General features: G+C 52.5%; 1 protein-coding gene and 1 long non-coding RNA gene across 15 annotated transcripts in view; one reads left to right on the top strand and one right to left on the bottom strand.

Moving 5' to 3' along the window:
- Nucleotides 1-15,440, top strand: part of LOC110545122 (uncharacterized) — a 29,639-nt gene extending 14,199 nt beyond the window's left edge. For 8 of the 9 annotated variants that reach the window (XR_009590493.1, XR_009590494.1, XR_009590499.1 and 5 more), the window contains one exon: nucleotides 8,818-11,038. This is a non-coding gene — a long non-coding RNA (uncharacterized LOC110545122). Of the gene's footprint in view, nucleotides 1-8,817; nucleotides 11,039-14,843 lie in introns of those variants that run through there. The other variant, XR_009590496.1, reaches the window with a different exon arrangement.
- Nucleotides 486-27,036, bottom strand: part of Kazn (kazrin, periplakin interacting protein) — a 921,379-nt gene continuing 894,828 nt past the window's right edge. For 2 of the 6 annotated variants that reach the window (XM_060379130.1, XM_060379132.1), the window contains 7 exons: nucleotides 17,464-17,669; nucleotides 16,485-16,603; nucleotides 11,587-11,818; nucleotides 9,612-9,713; nucleotides 9,041-9,207; nucleotides 5,892-6,006; nucleotides 500-4,035 (listed from right to left, as the gene is read on the bottom strand). In XM_060379130.1, the coding sequence (XP_060235113.1) occupies nucleotides 3,868-4,035; nucleotides 5,892-6,006; nucleotides 9,041-9,207; nucleotides 9,612-9,713; nucleotides 11,587-11,818; nucleotides 16,485-16,603; nucleotides 17,464-17,669 (1,109 nt within the window). In that variant the 3' untranslated portion in view covers nucleotides 500-3,867. Of the gene's footprint in view, nucleotides 4,036-5,891; nucleotides 6,007-9,040; nucleotides 9,208-9,611; nucleotides 9,714-11,586; nucleotides 11,819-16,484; nucleotides 16,604-17,463; nucleotides 17,670-27,036 lie in introns of those variants that run through there. The other 4 variants (XM_060379131.1, XM_060379133.1, XM_060379134.1 and 1 more) reach the window with 4 other exon arrangements.

Raw genomic sequence — 27,036 nt, 5'->3', positions numbered from 1 at the left:
TGCCACACCCCAGATTTCTCCAGAGGTGGCCAGATGTCCCTGGGGCAGGGCAATCATTTCTATCTGAGTTCCAGCCAAGTATAGGTCTGCCTAGCTCATCCCCACAGTAGCCCCCTCTGGTTGGGACTGTTTTCATGTGACAGCTGGGGAAACTGAGGCATGGGTGGCATGGCATGTTAATGTGGGCTTTTTTCCGGGACTGAGTTTTACCCACAGGGTCACAGAGCCCCAGCCTGGGGCCATCTGGCCTCATTGTTGTTTACAACACAATTCTCCAGAGCAGAAGAAGTTTCCTTATTGGCAAATCTGGAAACTGGGCCCATTTCCTTCCTTCTTCCTAGAACAGCATGGTTCTCAACCTGTGGGTCGCGACCCCTCAGGGGCCAGGTTGAACAACCCTTTCCTAGGGGTCACCTAAGGCCATGGGAAAATGCAGATATTTACATTATGACTCATAACAGTGGCAGAGTGACAGTTGTGAAGTAGCAAGGAAAACGGTTTTGTGGTTGGGAAGTCACCACGACATGAACTGTATTCAGGGGTCACAGCATTAGGAAGGTCGAGAACCAGTGGCCTAGAAGAAAATTGCTCTGTGAATGCAGGCAAAGACAGCCCGTCAGGGCGTGAATGCCTGACATGGAACACGGTACTTAAATGGCCGGATTCAGGGAGAACTCAAGAGCACTGGGTAACCACGGGGTAACACCACACACCCAGCAAACCCTTCTTGTATTAAAACTGAACAAAAACACGCCAGACGTGGTGACACATGTCTATAATCCCAGCACTTGGGTAGCAGAGATAGGATTACTGTCAGTGTAGAGGCTAGCCTGGGCTGTAAAATAAGTCCCAGGTCGTCCTGGGCTAGACCAAGACCCTCACTCAAATGCAAGCACATAAAGGAAAACGTAGCAGAAGACAAACTTGCCCAGAGCCATCAGGGCCTCAGGAGCAGAGCCCAATGGCAGCAGGTAAACCTTGTTCCCTGTATCTTCTAGCTCTCGTCTCCTGCCCACTCAGCGCCTCCTTTGGAGAGCACATACTCCCTGTCCTTAGTCTCAAGCCAAAGCCTCTGGGAGATGCAGACAGGATGAACGGGGCTACGCCGGCAGCTTCTGTGGTAGCTAAAGGTTCTGGGTAGAGTCCACAGGCCAGCCCCACCTATGATGACAAGGACTTGGCTGGGAAGGTCCCTCTATCTGTCCTGATGGCGGTGGCACCTGTGTGGGTCCTTGGACACTTGTGCTGACTGTCAGATCCACCCATCTACACTCCAAACGACTTTGTTCAGAGTGAAGATGGGGACGAGCTGCACGGGGTCTTCTGGGACTACAGACAGCTCCCAGGGGAGTTATGAGAGTCTCCTCAGGAGACGGTACCCAGAGAGGGACTTCCCTGCAGACCAGAGTGTGCCTGGATCCCGCTCTTAGTTGTCACTGGGAGAGGCAAGTTATATGCTTGAAAGCAGAGATGTGTGCTGGGTGTGCTGGGGAGTGTCTGTGTGTCTCTGTGTGTGTCTGTCTATGTGTGTGTACAGACACACACATAAAGGAGAAAGCCAACTATTAGAAGGATTGCCTCAAGGCCAAGCATTTATTGTTACTCTGTTAGAATTCCCTCTGGGAAGGTGTGGGACGCTGCTGTTCACGGCTCATTTGCCTTGCATTTACAAACCCTTTCGTGGGTCGGGGGACATCATCACCGTCCACACTGGCTTCTCCTAAAGTGAGACCCTGAAGTTGCCACCACCCCGGAGGCACTTTCCCCCACTGCCTTTGAAGTGGTCCTTGGCTTTCTGGGAGGGGGTATCATGGTCCTGCCAAGGCTGTCTCTTCCCCATGCTCCTGCAGTCCAAAGTCACATCTGCCAGGGCCCCGCCCATCTTCATGACCTCAGTCTTTGGGTGGGGGGTTCCCTGTTCTGAGTGCTCCATGCTCGCCAGGCTTAGGAGAGACCCCCCCTCTCCACTTCACATGACAACCCCTGCCTTCTGTGGCTAGGAATCAAGACAGAGAATGTTCTAGAAGTGACCAGTGAGTGTGGATGGAGATTGGCGGAGGAGCCTGGGGTAGAGGCCCACATCTGCTGAGAAGGAGCCTTCTGATGCTGTAGGAATCACAGCCCTTAGGAAGGCAGTGTGGTGTCTCCCTAGACCTTCCCCATTCATGGAACCAGCATAGCTGGCAGCATTTCCAGAGAGGCCAACGGTATATTCCTGGGTCGAGAAGCGGGGTCACCCTTTAGGGACTTGCTTTGAGAGTGGCAGTCAGCTTCGGTTAGAAGAGGCCCCCACCCTCCTGTCCTTGCTGGGCTACAGGCTCAGTAGCTTTGGGATTTCAGGGGCCCGGATGCATATTATAAACACTCTCACCCTTCCAGTCTTGGTGTCTGCTGTGTGTCCTTTAGAGGCTGATGCTCAGACAGAGAGGGTCTCCCCAACCCCGGACAGGTGCCTATGGGATCATTAGAGAGATGATGTCTTCAACACTAGGAACTCTCAAGGCTCTCCCAGGGCTTGCTGGGGGCTTTTGTGTGATCTTCACACAAAGGGAAGCTCTTTATATCACTACAAAAGACTGGCCTTGGTGGCTCGGAGGCTGCCTCTGCCATCCGCTGCGGGCATCTGCACCTTTCTTGGACTCCTGGTGCAAATGTCCTCCGAGAGAGCTGGCATAGAGCACAACTGCCCACCAGCTCTCCCTAGTGCCAATTGGCAAAGTCAGCTTGGACCCTGCACCCAGTAGGACTGCAGGCATTTTTGCAAATGCTCAATATTAAACATTCTGCACGAGCCCTTGCCTATCTCCCCATCCCAAATGGAGCGAACTCACCCAGTGTCTGCAAAAGTTGTGGATGGAAGTTAGATTCAGTCCTCCCCATCCCATCCCTCCAGTCGTTTCCTGAGAAGTTCAAGGCTTCTGACAAGTGTTAGCAAAGGTTAGTCCTCACAGCTCCCCTGGGAGGAACCGGAAGTGTTACAGGTAAGACACTGAGGCACAGAGCGCTGAGGTCACCGGGAAGAGGCCACACAGCAACACGGTGGCGGGTCAAAGCTCAGACAACCCAGTGGCCTTGTTCTGTGGGATCTGCGCCTCTGTTAGGTCATGGGTGCGCACACCTGTCTCGGCTGACAGGGCTCTCGCATAAGAGTTTTGCTGGGTTAGTGACAAGCAGTCTCCCATTTTATGCCCACACTTGGAACAGCTATTTGGGACAGAGCTTAGTACTCCTCCTCCTCCTGCTCTTGAAGTCACATTCATGCTAGTGACAGGATGTCTGCCACTGCCGGGGCTGCTGCTGTCAGGTCCCTCCGCTCTGCAGAGATCCCCCTCCTGCTTCCAACATGTCCAGATCATGATGTGCTGCTCCTAAAGCGGCAGGGATGCTCATACCATTTCACACCCTTCCAGAGTGAGGAACCAGGTCAGAGTTCAAGTTCTCTGCCCAGTGGGGCTGACGGTCGGCATTCACCACCCGGCTGCTGCTGGCTGGCTTTGCAGCTGGTTCTCAGTACCCTTGGCTCTGCCCAGGCTGTTCCTCCTGGCAGGGTGTCCCAGAGACTGACACCCCTCCACCCTTCTTGGAAGTTCAGTGACGTTTGTTCTTTGAACAGCAGCTCCAGGGCCACATGCTGGGTCACGGCTGGGTGACCGTGTCCGCAGGGCCTGCCCTCAGAGATACAAGACATCTAGGTGGGCATTCTCTGTCCTTGGTGCCCCCTGGAAATTGTGGTCATCTCTGGGAACTCTGACCTGGCATGGCATGACGTCTGTCCTTGTCCCGGTCATTCTGTACAGTGGGGATGGGCAGCACTGGGCCGTTGGGTTCTTCTTCCTTGTTCTCTTGGAGTTGAGTCATGCGGCTTTCTTACACATTGGTGACCTCCAAGCTGTTGTATCCCTCCAGACGGCACTGCTCGGGCCTGCCTTGGACAAGGTCATCGTCTGCACAGTCCTCATTCTCGAGAGAGCCGTAGTCATCGTGAAAATCAGGCTCTTTGCTGCTGAAGCCCCTTCCTATCTTCCCCAGGGGCAGCTGAGGAGACAAACCAGAGGACAGAGGGGGAGAGAGATGAACCGGGCGGTGCGGCATCTCCAGCCTAATTGCTGCGTGACCTTCAGCATCTCTCTGAGCCTCTCTGGACTCCTCTGTTAGGAGTACCCCTCCTACTGCCCAGACACATGGAAGGAATTTGCAAAAATTCTGTGCTAGAGAGACTAAATTAGTTACAGGAGTTACTTCAGACTAATGACCCTATACTCTCTTCCCTCCCTCCTGTTGCTAGTGGGTAGATGGGACAAAGTGTGTGTAAGCATGTGTGGGAAGGAGGTCTTACTACATGCTCAATCTAGAAGGAACAGTCTAGTGCCATTTGGTATGGCCACAAGTATGGCTGTACATGGGCGTCAGAGCCCCTGTCTTGTGTGTCTGGCTGTGGGACCTGAGATAAGCCACTGCCCTTCTCTGATGATTTTCTCAGCTACACAATGGGAAAAGTGATGTCTCCGTAGATGGACTGTTGGGGACAGCAGACATCTGTAGAGCACTGAGGGCTCAGGGTGGGGGATGGGGGTGGTTGGGAGACTCAGAGCAGGTGTCCTGTGGGAACTGTCCCCCCACACAGTGGGCTCTTGATGGGGCCGCTGGTTCTGAGTCGATTTCTGTTGCCCCAACACTTAGCAGTCGTGTGGTCTGCCTGTCTGTCTTTCTAGAATGGTCCCTACTTGAAAGCCATTCTCCCACAAGGACTTTTCAGACAGGGCTTCCTAATTTCCCCACTGTATGTATCTGTAGGTAGCTGTGTGTATCTATGCAGGGACATGACAGGAAAGAAAAACAATTTTTTTTTGCATCCCCCTCCCTCCCAACAAATTTTTACTCCTTTGGCATGAAGGTGCTTGCAACTGAATGCAAGTCCTAGAACCTTAAGGGATGTGCCTTTCATCCCTCCACTTGGGAAGCTGGGGCCAGAGGATGGTGAGTTTCAGGCCAGATTTGGCTGTAAGTGAGATGTATCTCAAAACAAAACAAAACAAACAAACAAAGCAGGAACAGGCTGGCAAGATGGCGTAGTAGGTAAAGGTAGCTGACGCCAAGACTGATGCTCTGAGTTCAGTCCCTGGCACCCACATTGGTGGTAGAAGAGATGTGACGCCTCCAAGTTGCCCTGTGACCTCTGCATGCACACACATATAATAAAAAAAGATTTTTAAAGAACAAACAAGACAGACAAACAAGGAGGGCTGCTTGGGGTATAGTCCTGTGCTAGAATGCTCGCCTGGCGTCGGCTTGCAGCGCCACAAAACAGACACCAAAGCAAAAACTGAGAATAGCCAAGAATGGCCGGCCCAGGATATGGCATCCTCAGAAGCTGGTGGCAACCTGTTCCTGCCGTGCCCCTCCTATGCCCAGCTGAGATCCATGTGCCACCAAGTGAAAGGGACATGAGGCGGATTACATCTGGGCTTTCTGTTGGTCTTTGGCCAGCTGCCCCTGTTCTGTGCTGTCCTACTAGGTACGCTAGAGGTCCCTTGCTGGCTACGGAGTTCAGCTGTCCTTGTTCTGTGCTGTCCTACTGGGTACACTATAGGTTCTTTGCTGGCTGTGGAGTTCAGAATCTAAATCGGAGCTTTTCAGGTTTCTATGGCTCTCTGATGCCTCCCAGCAGGCAGCTGTAATGGATGCTCTGAATCCCAGGAGTCATTTGCTCCAGAAGGCCAGGGTGAGGTGATCTTACAATCTGTAGCCACTGTGCCCTAGGCCCTGCCTTGTATGGACCCTTGTCACTGGGCATTCTTTTAAGCAAAGGCCCAGATACATGATGGTGACAAAGGAGCCCTCGGTACATCCAGGAAAGAATGGCTGACCCTGAGGAGAGAAGGACCACTTACCCGGCCAGCTCTGTACTTGCTGTTGCCACCACTCTCTTCTTTCCCAGCTCTGGTGATGCTGGGGGCCCTGCCGGGTGGGGTACCAAAGCGCTCAGACTCCCGGATGCCTGAGGAGCTGAGACATTTTACAGGTTAGACTCAGTAGAAGAGCCTGCCTGCTGCCACTGTCCCCACCCCACACTCTCATTGCCTAAGAGCACCAGCTGATCCTTCAGAGAGAATACTGGAGTTTGCTTCCCGCGGTGACTCACGAGTGTCTACATAACTCCAGTTGAGGGGATCTGATGCCCTCTTCTGGCCTCCGTGGGCACCAGGTTTGCGCGTGGTGCACACATGAGCAGGCAAACTTGTGCACATTAAAAAACAAAACAAAACATAACAATATGAAAGGGCTGTGGCTATAGCTCAGTAATAGAATGCTCTTCTAGAATATGCTGGGCTCTGGGTCCTACCTCCAGCCCTGGTTAAAAAGAAACACCAATGAACCTTCCTCATGGTGTGTGTGTGTGTGTGTGTGTGTGTGTGTGTGTGGCTGGGAACCCAGTCTGGGATGCCGGCCAAGATAGAGCATGATATTGATCTTAATGACTAGGAATGTTTTCCCAGCTGGCATTTTCTCATTTAACTCACAACATTCTGGGAGGACCACACTGGGGGAACCCTGTCCTTGAGCCGCTCAAAGTGTCACCACTACCATCCCCCATCCTGCTTCTCCTCCTCTCTGAAAGCTGAAGGTACTGACAAGGAAGGAGCGCAGAGGGCAGAGGCCTCATGCAGAACTGCCCCATTCATATCAGTTCTAGGAACTGCCTCAAGCATCTCACCATGAGCCTGGGACAACTGTCTCCTCTGGTGTGTGTGTGGGTGACTCTCTGCCACTGAGGTCGTCTCTAAAGTTCCTTAGGAACTTTTAGGGTTCTGTGTTCCCTTAGCTGACTGAAGCCTGTCTCCTGGGCTCGTGAAGCGCAGTTCAGGGACCTTGCCTCTCCAGCAGAGTGTGGACGGAGGGGACAGCAATTTTGCAGGCCTTGGCTAAAGGCTGCACGACCTCTCTGTCCCTGGCCTAGCGGCCTACAAATGCTGGAGCAAGCTCACTTCCTTCTGCTTCTATAGACAGAAATCCTACAGCTTTCAAGCAGCTCCCAGGGACTTGCCACAAGGAGCCACGTGCTCACCCACTAGCCCTAGATAGTCCAGAGACACCTGCTATCCTCGTGGTCAAGGTCTAAGCAGATCCATCAATGTCTACTGATGCCCTCCAGGGCTCTGAGGATTTTAAGCCTGTTACAATGTGTAGTTAGGAAAAAGGAGGTGATTCTAAGAAGAAAAGCCTTCCTTCCTTCCTCAGGAAGAAATAGAAAGTCTAGGGCTGCAGAGATGGCTCGGGGGTTAAGAGCGCCCCTATTAGTTGGCTTCCAAGCATGTGCGCCTCCAGCTCCAAGGGATCCAAAATCCTGCCTTGGGTACCTGCACTCACATGCATATATCCCTACACACACACACACACACACACACACACACACGCACACACACACACACTATCAAAAACAATCAAAATCTTTAAAAATGAGATATAAAGTCTAGATAAACCTCTTGCAAGCAGAGATTGAATTGGTGGCTTCCCAAACAGCTAAAGAATAGTGGACACCTGCCCTATAACCCCTCCCAGGAAACAGAAGAGGAGGGAACCCCTCCCTCTCTTCACCCTGACAGGCCAGGACTGCACTGATACCAAAACCAGACAGAAGGGCACAAGCAGGAAGACTACAGGCCAGGTGTGGTGGCACACACCTGCAGTTCCCACGCTTGGGGAGGGGGAGGCAGGAGGACGCATGACTCAAGGCCAGTTTGGGCTACGTAATGAGACCATGTCTCAAAGGGCAGCAGTAATAACCTGCTCCCCTAAAATCCCCAGCCCCCCAACAAAGCGAGCTGGCTCCTCCCAGGAAGCCCACAGCCCTGTCCTTGAGCCGCTCTTATTTCCCTTGAGGCACCTCTCTTTCTCTTAACCTTCCTACTTTTAATCATCCTTTATTAAGCCAGGTGGTGGCGGTGCACGCCTTTAATCCCAGCAGGCAGAGGCAGAGGCAGGAACTCTGTGAGTTCCAGGCCAGCTTGGTCTGTAGACCGAGTTCCAGAACAGCCAGGGCTACACAGAGAAACCCTGTCTCAAAAACAAAAACAAAATGTCCTTTAATAAATTCAAGCTATTCAAAAAAAAAAAAAAAAGCCCAAACCAATCAAACCTGTATAGACCATTAAGTCTTGAGAATGTGAGTGTAAAATCTACTAATCAAATAGAAGAACGCAGGAAAGACTGTCCACTCTGACCAGGTGAGACCTGTCCCAAGAACGCAAGGTTGGCTCCACTCAGGGGCAGCTGTGTGATTCCCAGCATGGCTGTAACAACAGACCTAGCTGGAGGTGGCCGCTTGCTGCTGGGTGGCGTTGAGAAGCGGTGGCCCTTGGAACCATTTTGTCACTCCTGAAGGGATGTTAGGATGAAATACACCTCCAGGAAGGGCTGTGCAAATGCTGGTCTCCCCACCCCCAAGTGTGACCCCAGTGAGCCACTCCAAAGGGCAGCATCCGCAGGGAGGGGCTGGGCTCTGTGGGTGCTCATTCTGATCACTCTCTAGGGGAGGGGACCAGGCTAGTGGTCATGCTCTGCTCCCTTGGGCCAGAAGCACCGTTTATGTGCCTAATCCCACCTCGAAACCTTTGTGTCCGTGGCTACACCTTGCAGAATGGTGACCTTGTTCTATGACATCAGTGTACATTGTCCCACCTCAGGCTACAACTCAGACATCATTCCTAACTCAGAACGGCTCATTCTCCCTACTCTAAACACTCCAGTGGAGCGGGTTTAATACATGTCGAGTTTAGGACCCGATACACCTCTCCCTCTTTCTCGTTATCTGGTCAGAGCCTCAGCTTCCTGACCAGCGTGGTGCAAGGATGGGTGGCACCCAGCCAGTCAAGGACCAGGGCTGTGACAGTACCATCTGCTTCTTCAGGCTGTGCCCTTCTGCCAGCGGCCCGTGTCCTTGGCCCGGGCCCTGCATCCCGAGGCCCATGTCCTCAGCCTGGGCCCTTCTGCCGGCCGCTCATATCCTTGGCCCGGGCCCTGCATGCCTCGGCCCACTCACTTGGCTGGATGGAAGACGGTGCTCATCTCCTCTGCCAGGTGCCTCCTGAGGATGTGCTTCCCACTGGGGATGCCCAGCGCGGTGGCCATGGCCTCCGCATTGAACGTGGGCTCCAGCACCATCACGGCGCCGTGGACACCGCTGTTGGTCAGGTTGTCTGCGTACTCCTGAGGGCAGAAGCATGAGGTTGCGAGGTCTCAGGGACCATCATAGCTAAGCAGGGATGTGACCCAACAGCAAGGGTTTCACCCGTGGGGGCAACTGACTGGAGAGTGGTGGGGATCTGTACCCCATCCTCAGAGCTGTGAACGCAGGGGTCTTGTCACTGACACTTGCTGGACCCTGGCAGGAGCCATAGGTATTTGTGGAGAAAATTAAGACTTGCCCCAACAATGGGAGCTTTCAATGCAGGGTCCTACTGTAGGAGCGAAGAATCCTTCTCCAGTGACATAGAGTTTGCCAGGCCGGGTGATGGCATCCCCTCCCCTATATCAAAGTGGGCGTTGATTTGCATGTCATTTGCATAGGCTAGGGAACCACCCCTGAGGCCCCCTCTGCTATCACCCCTCACCTTCAGGTCAATGTCTCGCACCCACTTGAGCACCCGCTGGTTGGTCCAGACCACAGGGTCTGTGTTCTGCATTTCACAGCGGGCTCGGCGCTCCTGGAGGACCTGGGGGATAGGAAGCAGTTGAGGGGATGAGGGGCACGTGGAGGTCACAGGCGGAAGGAAGTTCGTGGTGTTAGCGGGACTTCAGGGTGTTGCTGGGATGAGGGCCCCCACAGCTGCCTGAGCCACACCACCTGGGTCGCGAGAAACAGAAGGAGCCACCTCCTAGGGTGCATGGAAATCGGATGTGGAGGCGGGAGAGGGACCCACACTCCGCCTATGCTGTGTCCCCTGGTCTGCTGTGTCCCCGGGTCTGCAACATCTCTGCCCCAGCAATGGGAGCAGGTGCTCAGTGGGCATTTGCGGAGGCCCTGCCCGAGGCTCTCGGGGTCTGAGCATCCTGGTTTAAAATACGTCCTGTGGATGGATCAGCTTGCTGCCCTTTCCCAGGTGTCCCTGGGGGACTGACTCCCAGACCAAGCTCGCCTGCACAGAGATACCCTCTGTGGTGGTTTGGAGGAGAACGGCCCCCAGGGGCTCATGTATTTGAATGTCTGGTTCCCATCCGGTGGGACTGTTTAGGAAGGATTAGTAGTGGGTCCTTGTTGGAGGAGGTGTATTCTGGGGGTGGGCTTTGAGGTTTCAAGAGGCCAATGCCATTCCCAGTCTCCCCACCTCTGCTTGTGGAGCAGATGAAAGCTCTGAGCTGCTGCTCCAGCCCCACGCCTGCTGCCATGCTTCCTGCTGTGATGGAAAGGAGCTGACCCTCTGAAACTGTAAGCCAGCCCCCAACTGAATGCTTTCTTTTATAAGTTGCTGTGGTCATGGTGTCTCTTTACAGCAACATGACAGTGTCTAAGACACCCCCCTCTCTTTATTTTTTTTAAGACACCCTCAAAGTGAAGGCTGGAGGAAGGTTACTTGCTTAAGGTCAGAAAACACAGCACATTTTACTCAGAAGTCTAGTCCTTTTCTAGAGAAGCTGCTAGAAAAGGAACTTAGACAGCTAATGTGTCTGAAGGAAGGGAGGCAACAGCCCCTCTACCAGCTCTGTGCTCTTGTACCCCCTCAAAGTGGTCTCCAATCAGGCCCTAAAGCTAAGGTCATCATAGTGTTCACATGAAACGGGGGAAATTTTTTTTTGCACCTAGAAATCATCACAAATTTAAGATAAAAGGAACGAAAGCAAAAAGGAAGAATTTTGGCACCTTAAGGTTTATAATAACCATCTTTTTAGGTAGAAGGCCAGTATGAAGTAGACAAATGTGCCTTTTCAAATGTTTCAGTTGCACTTTAATGATGTATTTTATGTAGATTTGTTTTCTCAGTTACACTGTTAGCTGAATCACCAAATGTTTTTAATAAAGAGCTATACAAGTATATGCTAAGTATATGAGCATTTGTCCACTCTATGAAATACTGAGTGTTCCGTGTGCAGCTCACAGTTAGGCCAGAGGAGAGTGGCTGCTGCTGCCCTGTGACCGCAAGCCAGCCTGTGTGTCTGCTGGTTTTTAAATTACCTTGTAACAGGAAGGCAAATGAATAACGTTCATTACTCTAGCTTATAAAGTGATCTAGTTGATTTTTCTCAAATCTAAAAAACTAACTTGTTCCTAGAAGAAGGGGGAGAGAGAAAGAGGTAGTTGGATGAAGGGGTAGGTAGATGGGTGGATAGGTGGATAGATGGGGAGTAGATTGACAGAAGGTGGGTATATAGATGGGTGGGTCGGTGGGTGGAGGGGCGGATGGGTAAATAGATGGATAAATGGGTAGATATGTGGGGAGGTGGGTGGATTGATGGATGCATAAGTGAATGGATGGAGCAGTGGGTGGGTGGGTGGATGGTTGGACAGAAATTGGATGTGGAGAAGAGTGATGGGAAAGGCCCGCCCCTACCCCACCCCGCCCTGCCTCGCCCCACCCTTTTGGTCCTCACCTCCCTGCTGAAGTTCACTTGGTACAGCAGCTCAATCCCCAGCAAGATGCTGACTTGGTGGAACTTCTTGGACACGTTCAGATGCTTCTCCAGGTCCCGCTTCATCAGTGAGTTCAGCATCCTCCCATCGACCAGGTGGTTCTGGAAGGCCTGGGAATACTGGGACAGGCCGAGGTCATTCAGCCATGCCTTGGCCACCCAGTGATGGTCCAGGTCGGCAGCTTTGGACAGGCTGAGAAGGAGACAGCCAGAGAGAGGTGGGAGTGGAGAAAGTGTCAGAGGCTGGGGCAGGTGGAAATGGGATCAGAGATGGGCAGAGGGGACAAAAGACAGGAAAAGGAGTAGACAAGTAAGCCACAGAGACCGATGGGGAATGGAGTGGAGTAGAGGCGATGGAAGAAAACAATGAAAGGATCAGAGATGTGGGGGAGAGAGAGACCGAGACAAAGATAGAAACTCAGACACACACAGGAAGATCGACTAAGACAGACAGAGACAGATTCAGGCAGAGACAGACAGATGGACGGACAGATGGACAGACAGACAGACAGACACACACTCTGGAAGAGGTGGGTGGGAAGGGAGAGAGTAGAGAGACAAACCCAAAGGGCAGCAAAGGCTCACAGGAACAACAGGAGCACCCACAGAGCATACTCAAGACTAAAACTGAAAGGGGCAGTGTCAGGAACAGGGACCCATACAGGGACACATGACCATCTCCTGCTCGCCTGCCGCCCTTTGGTCCCATTTCCTGTTGGTGGGGGCTGAGAAAAGGTTACAGCCTTCATGGATGTGCCAGGTGTCTTCTGTCCCTAGAGAGGGCTGCGGCTCAGCCCTCCCCTCGTTGGCTCATCTCTGAGTTGAGCAACCCAGATTGCCCTTCTCCCCAGGATGCTCTCGCTACCTCATCACTATACCTCAGACTTTTGCACAAGACAGAACCTCAGAAACACACATGATAGATACGCAGAAAGGCTTTAGAAGATTATTTACTATAAATGAATGTGCATGTGCTGCTGTGAGTTTCTGCACACTATCAGCATGCAGATCTCGGAGGCCGGAGGGTGTTGGTGTGTATTCCACAAAAAGGCTTTGCTAATGGACAGGACATTCTGGGCTAAGGTGCTCCCTAGCTGTCATTCCCCTCACGGCCACATGGTGACAGCCTCACAGAAGGAATGAGGTCTTTTGCACTATATCTGCAAAAGGGCGCTGAAAAATAACCCAGTGCTGACTAGTGGGAGCACAACGTTGTCTAGGTGGGAGCCGGGGGTGGACACAACGGGAGCACTCGGAACAAGGGAGCACAACTGACTCACAGGGGGACCCTGCCTTCTCTGTGGGGCAGCCGGAAATAGGAGACATGTTCCATCCTATGTCTAGAGGCTTTCCTCCCCTTCCTTCACCCCCACACTTGCTGGGCCTCTTCTGAACTTGCACTCAAGGGGCTGACAGGCCTCTTTCCTACTTTCCCCCAGGGGCCCTCTCTCCTGATCTGCTTACGGCTGTCCCCTCCTTCAGCCTGGCTGGTTAGTGCCTTCAAAGCACTCAGTGTACAAAGCATTTAAGCGCAAAGGGACTTATCCCCTGGTTTACTGTCCCCAACTTAGGGTCCAGGACTGGTGGAGCAGGGCCGTGTTCACTGACCGGTGGCTGTGGGGCTGGTCCACAGATGTGCGCTACCTACTTGTTGGCAGAACGTCTGCATGGGTTCCCGGCTCCCTCTCCCTTCCCCTGCCCCAACCTCCTGGAACCACTTGGCTGTTTCCCGAAGGACAGGACCTTGGCCCGTTGCCCACCATTCCTTCTTTATTGTCTCCTGCAGACTCCACTGGGCTGTCTGGTCTCCCAGACACTTTTCAGGAATTCTCCCTGATCCAGGGAGAATTGTCTTGTCTAGAATCCCAGGTCCCCATGTATGTACCTGGCATGTTGGGGTTATCTGCAGCTTGCATGCCAACCCCCTTGCTAGACTGTCTTGGCAAGGACCGTGTAGCTCACTCAGCCCACCAAGCTGAGTGAATGCTGCCCGTCCTATTTCATAACCGCTTAGACAATAGATGAAGAGCTAGAGGAGAGGACCGGGCCCCAGACCACCATGATGTAGCCTGAATATTCCATCCCAGAATAATCTTCCTTCTGGCATGATGGTTTCAGTGGGGAGCCTTCTCACTCTCCCGGGCTGGCCCCGCTTATCACAGGGGGCCCTTGCCCAGGCCCCAGCCCGATGCTTATGGCATCAAGGGGAACGTGCCCCCGAACTTCTGAAATCAGTGGTGCCACACGGTGGTGGTCAGGAGGCAGACCTGGCCTGGCTTCCTCAGCAGCGGCTCACTGTAACCAGCACTCTCCCTCTACGAAAAGTTCCCAACGAACGTGCAGCTGACCTTCAAAACTCCCCTCTGCGCTGGAAGCTTGCTCGCACTCACCCAGCTGCTACTCGGAGCCTAAGTCTGGCTTCAAAAGGAATCCAGACACCGTGTCAACCAACAGTTGTCAGTATCTCTTCTTCAGGAAAAGCTCGGCCCAACCCCGATGTCTGAGGGGGGGGCATGTCTTGCAGAGGCAATAAAACCACACAGAGACTGTTCTGGGTCTAGGTCCTTGCAACTCTAGGGCTCAGTTTCCTCTGTAAAACGGAGCCAGCCACGCTTGCCACATGGAGTGGTGGGGACTGAAGGGAATGGAGAATGGAAAGCCTTAACCCAGCCCTCTAGCTAACAGTCAGACACGACACTGTTTCTAACACACTGACACCACAGGTGTGGAAAGACAGTGGCATTGGGGCCAGCTCGGACATGGTGTGTCTTTTTGCATGCTTTCTGTCTGCTCTTCACCTCTAAGATGGGGGTTGTTATGTCTGTCTGTGGCACGGGAGGAATGGGTAAGTGGAATTGTGTTCATAAAAAGACAGGTGAAGGGTTGGCAAAGGGAATAGTTGGGCCCAGAGAGGCCATGGCCGTCGTCACAGCTGGAAGAGTTTGAGACAACCCATCTAGGGCTCTGACCCCAAGCCCGTGGCTGGGCCAGAGGACTGGAAATGAGATGTTTTGTGGTCTTGCACAGTTCATTTGGGGAAGGAAGGCATCAACACTTGTACTAGATTGTGCTCAATCCTTAACTTTTGTTTCATTCTTCCCTTGTTAATTCACAGATAAGGAAACCAAGTCCCAGAGAAGGCAAAGTTACCTGGCATGTTAGAGAAGACTTGATTTCCACAGAGGATAGGAATCTCACAGTAAGGTCTCTCTTCACAGGACCTAGGCTGTCTAATGTGGGGACTGCATGTCCCCTGGGACCATCCTGCTTCAACTCTCCCCTGCACGTGTGGCTGTACCTTTGAGCTATGTCTTTCTGAACTCCTGGTGGATCTCAGGCTCAGCTCCTGTCATGGACCAGTGTTTGTCCCCTACATCCTCATGTCTATGTGATGGCGTCTGAAGTGGGGCTTCATTATTCTCCCCCACTCCTGTGTGAGGACCCTTCGAGAAGGCTGCCATCTACAACCAAGAGGGGCACCACTGCTGAAGCCTGGCCACACTGGCACCTTGCTCCCTTCCACTTGTTGCCTTCAGAACTGGGAGGATAAAAGTAGATGCCTGATGTTATCGCTACCCAGCGGTAGCATTTTGCTAGGGCAACCCAAGCTGATGAGGACAGCCATGCTTTGGGGGCAGTAGCAGCCACTTGGACAGTGACGGGGACTCCCTGAACTTTTGAGAGCTGAAGCCAGCAGCCCCACATGCTTGAGGCACACAGGCAGTGTGGAAGAACCCTCTAGAATGTGAGCAAAAGGGAGCATCTAGCTCCAGCAGGCGGGGTGATGCGAGGACCTGGAGGGGGCAGGGACTAGAGGGTGGAGATGGTCAGGAGGTGGCTGGGGAGGTGATTCCTGAGCCCTCTGGAGGGAAGGCTCAGCAGGGCTGAAGGGGTGCCTCCTGGCTCATCCCATCAGCTCTCCCCTTCTAGCCTGACACCTCTGCTATGGCTCTAAGCCTCCAGCTTTCTGGTCCCTCCTCAGTAATCCACCATGCCACCTTGGCATGGCACCAGGGCCCCTCTCCTGTTACGTATAGATTGTGTTTCTCTGCTTCGGAATCGGCCTGCTTCTTCCCCCACCCGAGCCCCTCCTTCCTTAATCCACAGAGCAGCTTCTGCAGACAGCAGCACACACCACCAGGTTTGATTAATTAACTGTACAGGAATGATGGGAAACCATCGAAGGAGATAATTATGCAAAACAGACCGTGTCAGGTTTACAAAACTGGGCCCTCCCTGGTCGGAGCACCAAGGACTGGGTGTTGGGTAGGGCTTCCCTTTTCATCAAAGCTGCTCAAATGATGGACACCTCTCCCCCCTGGGGATCAGGAGAAAAGTGGAAAAAGAGTGAGGTTCGGTGGAGGGATGTGGGGGGGGCAGGTGCTTCAACATGGACATCCCTTGGAGGGAAGGGATGCCAGCCATCACCAGGTCCACCTGCTAAGAGAGGCTTGAACCACTTGGCTCCTCTCCCCTGTAGGAGACTTCCATAAGATGCTCCAATTCCTTCATCTTCTTCCTCCTCCCCCACCCCCATTTGCTTCTGCTTCTGTCTTTCCCCCTGCTCCATTTCCTCATTTCCTCACTCTGGGATGGACGGAAACTGAGCTTTGAGAAGGTAAGGCAGACACGTTGGCTGTGTGTGCGACCTGGGCAGGTGGAAGAGTACTGGGAGCCACGCACTCTCCCCACTCCCATTCTGGGGTGGAGGTATGTCACCAATGTTCTGGGCGTGCATGCCTTCCCTTGTATGTTCATTTTCTAGAGTGAGAGGCATCCTTGCACCATCTTTGCTGAGCCCAAGATCCCCAAACCTGGTGTGGCTCAGTGTCCTGCTCTCCCCAGGTTTCATGACTCACCTGCGGCCCGCCTCAGCATCACGATAGTCCTCGATAGCCAGGCGAAGCTTGCGCCTGTGCAAGGAGCTGCACACACCCAGGCCCAGCTCCAGGTCCTCATCACTCAGGCTGAGAAGCACCTGCATTCAGGAGGTAAGAGATGGGGCGAGGAGTAGAGAGAGCAGGGCCTTGGCACCTGGAGTGCCAGGCCCTCTTGCTGCTGCTGGGGCCAATAGAGAAGGGATGGGCCTGAGGGAATGGGGCTCTTTGTCTGCATTCCCCCTCTTAGCCCATCTCCCTAGACAGGGCACCAGGGTACCTCTGCAGCCTGTGATGGTTGAAAACTCCCAGTAACGCCCGTCTCTAGGGAGTGGTGGCACACACCTTTAAACCCAGCACTTAGGAAGCCGAGGCAGGAGGATCTCTGCATTCAAGGTCAAGCCTGGTCTACAGAGTTTCGAGATAGCTGGGGCTACACCGAGAAATACTGTCTCAAAAACCAAAAGATAAAAATAGATAAATAAACAAAAAGCCTGTTTCTCGGAGCCATAGGAGGCCTAGTGTGGAGCGTCATGTCCTGCTTCAGCTGTCTCCTGATGCCTGGCTGTGTCTTTGTGTTGATCCTTGCTGGGTTCCGCTACTGTTACCGACCACTGTTTGGGTGGAGTATTGTTTGGACCAAGAAGGGTGGGGCCACCACGTGGGCTAAAGAACTGCCCAGTCCAGCCCTGTCCTTGCCTGCTAAGGGAAGGTTGGTTTCCCTCTGAGGTTGGTCCTAGTTTAACGACAAGGTGGCATGACTCCAAAGTGCCGTGTTCCTTCCTAGGAAGACTGGTTTTCGGAGGGCGAGGGGAGGGAACCCTAAACCTTCAGTAGGTTGGCCACCTTCTAGATTATACCCCCTCTTGTCCCCAGGGTTGAATGAAGGCTAGTCAAGTGCCGGGAGGAGGTGGCACTCCTGGGAGGACTCAGGGGCATCCCAGGGGCCCAAGCTGCCTACCTTCCCACTCTTGACATTCTCCGCACAAGCCTTGACGTACATGGGCATGGCCATCACCACCTCCAGCCAGGCCTGCACCGTGCCAGCCTTCCAGTGGGACATGGGTGTGGTCCTCACTAGCTCCACATGCTGTAGGCGGTCCATCTGCTCCTCTCCCTCAGACAGGCTGAGGCTGTGCCTTGTGGGGCTGCACTGGCTGTCGGAGTCTGCAAACACACAAGCGTACAGAGGAGCTGTGGGGAGGAGCCACGTTCTGGGTGGGGGTGGGGGTGGCTCCAAGGCACAAAATCAAAGTGGCTCTCCTGGTAGCTTGCCCACGCTCTAGTGGTTATGGCCTCACGTCCACGCACACACAAGAAACACAGATAGAGCTTGGAGGTCATTGAAGAAGAAGAGGGAGAAAGAAAGTTGGTAGGGGGGTGTGGTGTGCGGGGATGGGGAGGACCTAGGAAGATCTGAATGGGGAGGGGTGGGGATGATTAGGGGGCAGAGCTAAGAAATTGTTAAAGGATAAATAAAAACAAATCAAATTGGCTCTGGTTGGCCACTCATCCGCCATTATCAAGTCCTCTCTGCCTCCCCAAATGAGGAAGAAACTTGATCTTCCAGAAGGGAATAAACCTGACACAAACCCGCAAATCTCGAAATGCCATCCCTAGACAGCAGCTGTGAGTGTTCAGTTAAGCAGTCTCCAGGAGACACAAACGCCCCCACTCCCAGACCTGAATGCACGGCTCTGTGCTGCTAGGAGCTTTGGCACTGACGCTGCGACCGCCATTGTTCCTTCTTAGCAGGGAATTCCAGGGCCGCTTTTGACAGTACGGTAGCTTTGGACAGGAGGGTAGGCATGGTCCTCGCTTACTTCACTCTGCACAGGCTGAGGGCAGGGGTAGGAGGCAAAGGGCAGCAGGGCTGTTTCCAGTTTTACTTCGTTATAGATACAGAATGGTAACAAGCACTTCTGAACAACCAGGGGATTTCTTTTCTCTGGATAGATGGCATCCGCTCCATCCTTTAACACACAGAAAGCTGTCCCTGGAGTAGCCTGACAGACAGAAGGACATGACCCCCCTGACAGCACTGTTGCAAATGCAAGGAGTTGAGCTTGATTCCCGAAGCCACATGAAAAGAAAAAGTAGATGGGGCTGGTCAGATGGCCTAGTGGGTGGAGACGCTTGCTGTGCAAGCATTCGTTCAACTCACATGGAAGTGGAAGGAGAGAACTGACTCCACAGTTATAGCCTGTCTCTGTCTCTTCATGCACATTGCGGACACACACACACACACACACACACACAAATCCTAATTATGGATAAAGATGAGCATGTCCATCCATCCTTGCAATGCCCCCTGTGGAAAGCAGAGACAGGTGGATCCCTGGGGCTTCCTGACCGAACAGCCCAGCTACAGTCCAGCCCAGCGAGAGACCCTTTCTCAAAAAACACAGGTGGATGGCTCTTGACGCAGGGAAGATGAAGTAGTTTTCTGGTTTCCACGGTTGTATGCACACACAGACACACGCACCTACACCCACCCATACACATACAGACACATGTACACATATGTGCCAATGCACCTGAATGTGCATGTGTATCTGCATATATGCACATGTATGAACACACACAATATATCTGAGATGTATAATTTTAAACTGCACATGGTGGAGCAGGCCTGTGAGCCCAATTCAGGGAGATCAGGAGTTGGGTATGCATACATAGATGTGTGTGTGTCTGGGTGTATATACACACATACACCATACAACATGTGTAAATGTTAAAAGTCTTTATCCATGGAAGAAGATGAATCTGGGATATTTGCATATGTGTAAAGACAAAGCTGTGCGTAAAACACACTATTCTGTGATGTGAAATACTGGTTTTGTGGGTGTGTGCATGTGAGTGCAGTGCCTGGGGAGGCCAGAAGAGGGCGTCATATCCCCTGGAGCTGGAGTTACAGGCAGCTGTGAGCCACCCAGTGTGGGTGTTGAGAATCAAACCCAGATCCTCTGTAGGAGCACCCAGTGTTCCAAACCAAGGAGCCATCTCTCCAGTTTAATGGTTCAGGATTTTCTTGAGGATGTCATGCTAGTGCTCAAAAAAAAATAAAATAAAATAAAATAAAAAAAAATAAAAAAATTGTATTTTGGAGTCTTTTTACATTTTGGATGTTTGGACTACAGTGATCCACTGGGGCACTGCACAGGACAGGACCTGTTACTGACATAGGAAAAAATGAGAGATGATTTGTAGATTTAGCATTGAATCAAAACTCCAGGATATGGCCCGTGCTGTCCTCTGCCACCAGGCCTTGGTGTTGGGCAGACTCCCCGAAGCCTCAGTTTCTCCATGTGTTAATGTCTATAAAGATGTTATCTGGCTCCTAGTGGGGCAGGGACCTTTCATCTCAGACTGGGCTGATGTGGTAGGTTCTCCCCCAGGGACGGCTGATACTGGTGGCCAGGGCCTTTCCCTGGGACCTGGGCACGTGTGGGACACACTTAGAATTCAGCCCGTGCCCTGGTGCCTTTGCGTTTGAATGTGCCCATGTACACCTGTGTGTGTGTGATCATGTATGCACGTGTGTGTGTGTGCTGTATGTGTGTGTGTGAGCACATGAGTAGGAGCTGATCTGCTCTCACACCTCCAGTTGCTTACAGAACACAGGGTTGTGGAGTGAGTGCCACAGGCCGTGCAGGCTCCCACCACCGACTCACACACTCAGGTTTAGGTAAGCCTCGGTTTCCCCACCTCCCACCTTCCACCTCAGGGCTGAACTGCAGAGTGGAGGGAGGGTGTCTTCAGGGCCATAGAGCATCCACTGAACTGTCGTCCCCCAAATGCTGGCCTGATGGATCCGTTTCTGTGTCTGGGCTCCCATCCATCTGGGTTTGTTTTCCTTCCTCAGTCCTGAGAGTAGGAGCTGAAGTCAGGGGATCAAGGATGTGAGGTTTGGGGCTTTTGTTATCACCATCAACATACATGTGCACACCATCAATACACACACACACACACACACACACACACACACTCACCTACCTCACAAGATACTAAGAATACTAAGGATACTGATCACAGACTTGCTGCAGAGGCTGTTCAGCAGGCCACACACCCTGTAGAGGCCACTGGGCGCCAAGCACAGGCATTGTGCTGGGCTGCATTCAACCCCTTGCTTGGCTTTCTGAAAAGCATGTGTATGACTCACCCGTAGCCCTGTCACCTGAACGCTTGAGGCTCTGGGTTCCGTCCCCAGCTGAGAGGAATGAAAGAAAAAGTCCTGGTCTACTACTTCTTTTGCTGAACCACAGTCTTGGCATTGGCTTCCTCACCTCTCCGTCTGAGTTTGCTCACCCTGAGGACTGTGTATCTTTGACAAAGATCATCTGGCCCACGCGTGGTCCACTGCATAAAGCCCTTGGGAGAAAGGCCTGGCTTGGAGGTTCAAGCTCAACACAGAAGCTTTGATCTTCAATGCCTCATTCCACCCCTTCTCTTCTGGCGGGTTGGAAGCTTCGCTGTCGGGGTCACTGGTTTTCATGTAATTGTCCTCGGAGTGTGGTCCCTGAGACATGGACTTCAGCATCACCCAATAACAGGCTAGAGACGAAAGCTCTAGGACCTCACGTTTCCCTGGCTCCGAGTCTATTTTCTGACTACCCAAGAAAGTGATTGACTATCTCCTTTGGTTCAAAGTGTTTGGGAGGAGAGTGGTGAGCTCTTAAAACTTGTTTATCTGAAGACCGCCTGCATCTAACTCGCAAGAGGGCACAGTGCAGGGTTTCTGACACTTTGTCGCTGCACCCTGGAGACATGGCTCCTGTAACCTCCCATTCTCCTGTTTGGCAAGAGGGGTCAGGGCAGTCTGGTTGGCTTCTGCTGGTTGCTTTTAAAGGTTCTTGCTGTCTTCTATGTGTCTCAGTTTCAATGCAATGAGGCTAGAGGTGACCCCCCCCCCCCCGCCCTACCATGATGCACCTGTGGAGGTCAGAAAACAACCCTGGGTGTCAGTATTCGCCTTCCACCTTGTTAGAGTCCCTGCTGTCTACTCTAGTTCACCACTGTAGTCCAGGAGAGCTGAGCTGTGGGCTTCTGGGGTTCTCCCGTTTCTGCCTTCCATCTCACCTTGGGAGTGCTGGCATGACAGACGTCCGCCGTCCTGACTGGCTTCATGTGGATTCTGGGAATCTGTGCTCAGTCCTTCAGGTTCATTATGAGTTTTACTGAGCCCGCTCCCCAGCCCCGCTTTCTTTAATTTCTTAATCATTCCTGAGCCATACAAATTCCGATTTCTGAGTCAATGGGTTCCCATTTGGCATAGTCTCAAGTTCATCTCTTAATGTTACCTCTGCTCCACTCTCACGGTACCCGCCTTCTGAATTTTGGTGAGGTGGAAATTAGGCTTTTAAATTCTCTTCCTTTTTTTTTTTTTTTTTTTTAACTTAGCACAGTTAGCAGAGTGTGTGTGAGTATAAAAATGTGATAGGGTTGGCTACCCAGCATTCCACCACGAACATTTGAAATGCGGCTAGTGCAGCTGAGAAAATGAGTTTTCATTCTATTTTAATTTTCATTAAATAACTAATTCAAATTTAAATATTAGTGTGTGGCTAGTGGCTGTTGCATTAGAACAAATAGCTGGCATTTTCCCATCATTTTTTTATCTCTGTATTTCCTACCCCCTATCAGGTTGTGACTTAAAAAAAATTTTTTTTAAGACAGAGTTTCTCTGTGTAGCCCTGGCTGTCCTGGACTCACTTTGTAGGCCAGGCTGGCCTCAAACTCACAGAGCTCTGCCTGCCTCTGCCTCCCCGAGTGATTACAGGCATGTGCCAGTGTGCCTGGTCAGGAAGTGACTTTTAAGGCACAGCCCAGATTAGTCTACAACTCATAATCATCTGCTTCTGCCTCTTCAGCAAATCCTACAGACTTAGCTGCTTATCTCTCTGCGTTGCATTCTTGGGAGGTCATTTCCTTAGAACTGTTTTCCGTTTTACAAATTCTCTCTTTAGCTATCTAATCTGCAGTTTAGCTGTTTGTTCATTTTTGGCATCATAAACTGCATTATTCCTAAAATGCTCAAAGTTTGTCTTCTATCCTAGCTCAGATGGATATCTTCCCGTGTCATGCATCTTGTCCTGGGCTTGGCCTGTTGTGGGGCTCTTCATCTGTCCTGCCATGAAATGATGTCTTTGGTCAGGCTACTTGATTTTCCTGAGATAGTGGGGCTGGCCTCAAACCCAGTATGCAGCTAAGTGTGACCTTAAACCTTGAATCCTCCTGCCTCCACCTTCCCAGTGCTCAGATGTCAGGCGTGGTTTATACAGTGCTGGAGATTGAGTCAGAGCCCTGTGCACGGTAAGAGGCATTCTACCAACTAAACAACATTCTGGCTTCAGTCTTCTTACTTTTTATGACCTGGGCTGATTCATGGTGAGGCCCAACATGTGTGCTTATTACCAGAGAACACTGGGGAGGGTTAGAGAAACTGCAAGGGATGGCATGCTTGGTGCTCAGGGTGAAGCAGACTGCTCTGAGGCTGGGGAATTGCTGTTGGCTCTGTGGAGTTAGAAAGCCAGGAACCCTGCTGTGAATGAGAATGAGAGATAGAGACAGGCAAGCAGACAGACAGACAGACAGCCGACACACACACACACACACACACACACACACACACACACACACACACACACTCTGTGAGAGAGAGACGAGAGACAGAGAAACAGACAGGAATACAGAGGTTTTGAGATAAAGATCTTCTTGTTACGTTCTCTGACAGCAGAGGGAGAGGCCAGCTGGCTGCTGTCTTAGCCCAAGAATACAATGTCCCGACCCTAACAGGAGCCACTGACAACGACTATGAGAAAGCTTTATGCTCTCAAAATGTTGACCCTTCTGTTCCCTGAGCCCAAGGGCGGCAAGCTTCTTTCCAATCTCTGGGACCCTGTTTACATGCTGTTGCTGTCTGGGAAACCCCCTCCCTCAATCACTAGTGTCCCCCCCCCCATGCACACAAGCTCTTACTAACTCAGGACATTTTCTGACAGAGCACCTCTCACCCTGGAAATTAATTTAATCTCTGAAACCACTGGACCAGCATCCATGTTTCCCTCTAGCCTACCCTTCCACAGGAGAAGGAGCAAGTGGCCCCGAGTGTCTCTGGCACCTAGCAAGGTGCTAAACCAAAGCAAACACTTAACAACTGGCTCTCAGGTTTCTAGAAAGTGCAGCAGCTTTCAAAAACTTGTCTGTTTTGTGGTATAAGCTCTCCACCTTCGTGCCAATAGCATGTCACTTGGCCGGGGACGGAGCCGTGGGGGGAGGGTGTTCTCAAGGCAGCCCTGGAGGGCTAAGAGAAGGAAGCAGGAGGGCAGAGGAGGGTGGAGGAGGAGAGGCAGGCTGGTCTCCCACCAGCCACCTCTGTCCTCCGAGGTCATAGCCCACAGCTGGCTGTCCCTCCCTCGTGACTATCATGTGTTCTTTGTCCTTTCCTCTTTGCCTGTGGCACGGTCTGTCCACCTGACGTGACTGACATTGAGGCTCCAATCATTCTTTGCCCCCAGGCTGTCCTGCGCATTGTGGGGACGGAGCCATCTACCTGAACTCTACCCTCAGGGAACCGGCAAGCAAGGATGCCCACACCAACCAGGACAGAGTAGCCTGTGCTGCCCGAGGGCTGTGCTCAGATCAGCCTGATCTAGCAGCCACCCAGGCTCAGTCAAAGGCCCCTGTTGCTCGTCAGTGACAAGGAAACGATATCATAGCATTTTCACAACCAAAGCTGTTTCTATTTTTAAACCCCCCTCTAGGACATGAAAGTGGCCTGTGGGGGCCAGCCACCACGTGGTCAGGAGTGCACTGAGGACACTCTGCCAGAGCTCCAAGGAAATTGGAGCAGCAAATGGGGGGGGCAGCTCATAGGAGCAGGGACAGTGTAGGTCCCCACCAAGCTACCGGAGACCTTGGGCAGGCAGCATGGCAGCCAGGTTCCACCTCCAACCTACAGCACCCTGTTGGGGGCCAGGTAGGCTCTCTGGAGGCCTGGGGCTAGCAAGCTAAAGCACAGGCCCCCAGCCTGTCCCTCAGTTACACCACTGAACCCCACAGGAAGCGGCGAAGCTCAGAAGTGCCACTTTGACCTGCCACCACTCGCGCTTTTCCCAGAATCATGCTTTGTTTTCCTTTTACTGTGGCCGCCAACGCCTCCCAAGGACCTGGTTGGTGCTTTCTGCCTGGTGCTGGCCTCAGAGGTTCTTCACCTCGGCGGCGCCTCCACTGCAGCACAGGAATTGGCTCCCTGGGCAATCCCCCATCCCGCTCCGCACTTGGCAACCATTTCCAATACTACAGTTATCCAGTTTGATTGTGCCCCTGGAAAACCAGTTACCAAAATCTTCCTATTCCTTGGGAGTTTGCCCTAGCAACACCCCGATCTGGGAAGGTCTTTGATCTAATCTGTTACAGAAGGTTATTTTCCTCCTGCTTTTGGTCCTCCCCCAGCCTGTTATCCTGTGCCTCTTCGCTGACGTGTTTCCTAGGCAACCCTGCTCTGACACCGTGGACGTGGAAGGTGAATTCTGTGAGAAGTGAGGGTCTTTGAGCAGAGGGCCTAGACAGAGACTCTGTGAGGCTGAGTCTGCTCGCTGTTGGAAGCAGAGTTGGGATGATAGGGGGTAAGGGTCGTGGAGGCCCTGGATCCCTCCTTAGAAGTCCGATGTTTCTGCCTCTCCTACCTGACACCATTCCTGCCCAGATGCTCCACCCTCCTCTGGACTCTGGGCTTAGCTCAGCCAGTTACTAATTTCCCACGGCCACTATGATAGCCCATGTGGCCACTGGGGCATAGTAGCCACTGCTGAGCTTATTCGGAGACCAGGAGGAGGCACTTGCGAGCATTTCCGTTGCTGGGGTTATCTTGATTTGCTGTTACAGTTTTAAGACAGGCTCTCACGTAGCTCATGCCTGAAATGAACTTCCTATGTAGCTGAAGTTGGTCTTGAACTCCCGATCCTCCAGTCTCTATCTCTCAAGTGCTGGGATCATGGCTGTGTATCACAGTGTCCGGCTCCTCTGGGATCATCTTGCCATTTAAAGCAAACTGTTACACGCCTCAGCTTCCCCCACCTCAAAACACTTCACAGCTAACCGCCCCAGAAGCTCCCTAGGCTAGAGCTAGGCTCGGTTAGTTATGGCATGAAGATCAAGGGCAGGCTTGCAAGTCTGGGCAGTGGCTAGTTAAGCTGCTCCCCGGTGATGAAAGCTTCGATGCTACAGCCCAGACACTACAGAAAGGCGCCAAAGAAGGATGGCTGTCCCTTTTGACCTGTCCCATACTGATTCCTACAGACAAAGGTGTGCCTGCAGCCAAGGCTGATGCCATGGTGTGTTCACTACCGTGGCTGGCGGAAGCCCTGTTAGAGTCCATGAATCCCTTCGCCTGGAGCCACAGCCTGGGGCGGAGGATGCCAGGGAGCTTCTACCCATTTCAATGGCCTTCTCTGTCCTTCCATCGTACTCTCCCACCAGCTGCCTCTTCCAACAGAAGCGCAGAAGTGAACAAGCCAAAGCTTCCTGTTCTAACAGCTTGTCTGTCTGAAAGGGGGTATTCACCCCAAGTCTCACCCCTAGCTTATTCTGTCTTCTTGGGCTACTGCGCTGCCTCTCTGAGCCTCGGTTTATCCATATTTGGGGCTGAGACAATATTCAACTCAAGGACTTTAGTGAGGACTAATTAAGGTGACTGATGCTACCTCTGAATTTATGTCTACATCCGTGGCCCCCAGCCCTCAGCCTGGCATGGAGGCCATGTACTGAGACACTGTTTGCAGGTTGGCTTAATGAGTTTACGTGAAGGGCCTAGCACATGCCTGGTACAGTAGGCACTCAGTGTCATCACTGTCTTTCCCCAGCTTTCCTCACTTCTCTCTGTCCAAAGGCAGGCTTTTTCCTTAGTCCCCCCCGCTGACACCCTACTCAAAGCCTTGGGTTAGAACAGCTATCCATGATGGTGGGCACATATCCTGGGGGCTCCGGGATAGCATGGAGTCCACTTTGCCAGGCCTGTTTGCATCTTCACGGACTCTGAAGGCCCTGCTTTGTCTCTGAGTTCCCTGGACTCTGGAAGACAAGGTGAGCGGTGGCCACATTCCTTGACTACAGGAAGCTTCCCCTCCCCTCACCCCTCACTCCTGTCTAAAGCCCTGATGATAACGCCTGAGAATGCCATTCTGAAGGAGGACTCCTGTCCCCTCCACCCCATTGGCTAGGCACCCACCCTGCTGAGGAATGTGGCCACCCTGTAGAGAAGGGCCGGAGGTCGCTGGCCAAACAGAGCTGGGCACCTGTGGTCCAAGGTCCTGACAACAGGAGGGAACCTGAACCCAGGGATCTGAGCACAAAACCCACCCAGCCTGGAGGAACTAGAGCTGTGGACCTGGACCTGAACTGGGGCCGTGGATTCCTATCCTTTGCTGATGTCAATGTTTTCTAAGACTAACTGTTAACGCTGAAGTGCTGGGGGCCTGCACCGCCTCTGTGGCCTCCTGCAAGGTCCAGAGGTCTGGAAACATCTGGCCAGCAC

Source organism: Meriones unguiculatus, chromosome 3 (genome assembly GCF_030254825.1).
Source record: "Meriones unguiculatus strain TT.TT164.6M chromosome 3, Bangor_MerUng_6.1, whole genome shotgun sequence".
Classification (NCBI taxonomy): domain Eukaryota; kingdom Metazoa; phylum Chordata; class Mammalia; order Rodentia; family Muridae; genus Meriones; species Meriones unguiculatus.
This window is presented reverse-complemented; position numbering and strand designations above follow the sequence as displayed.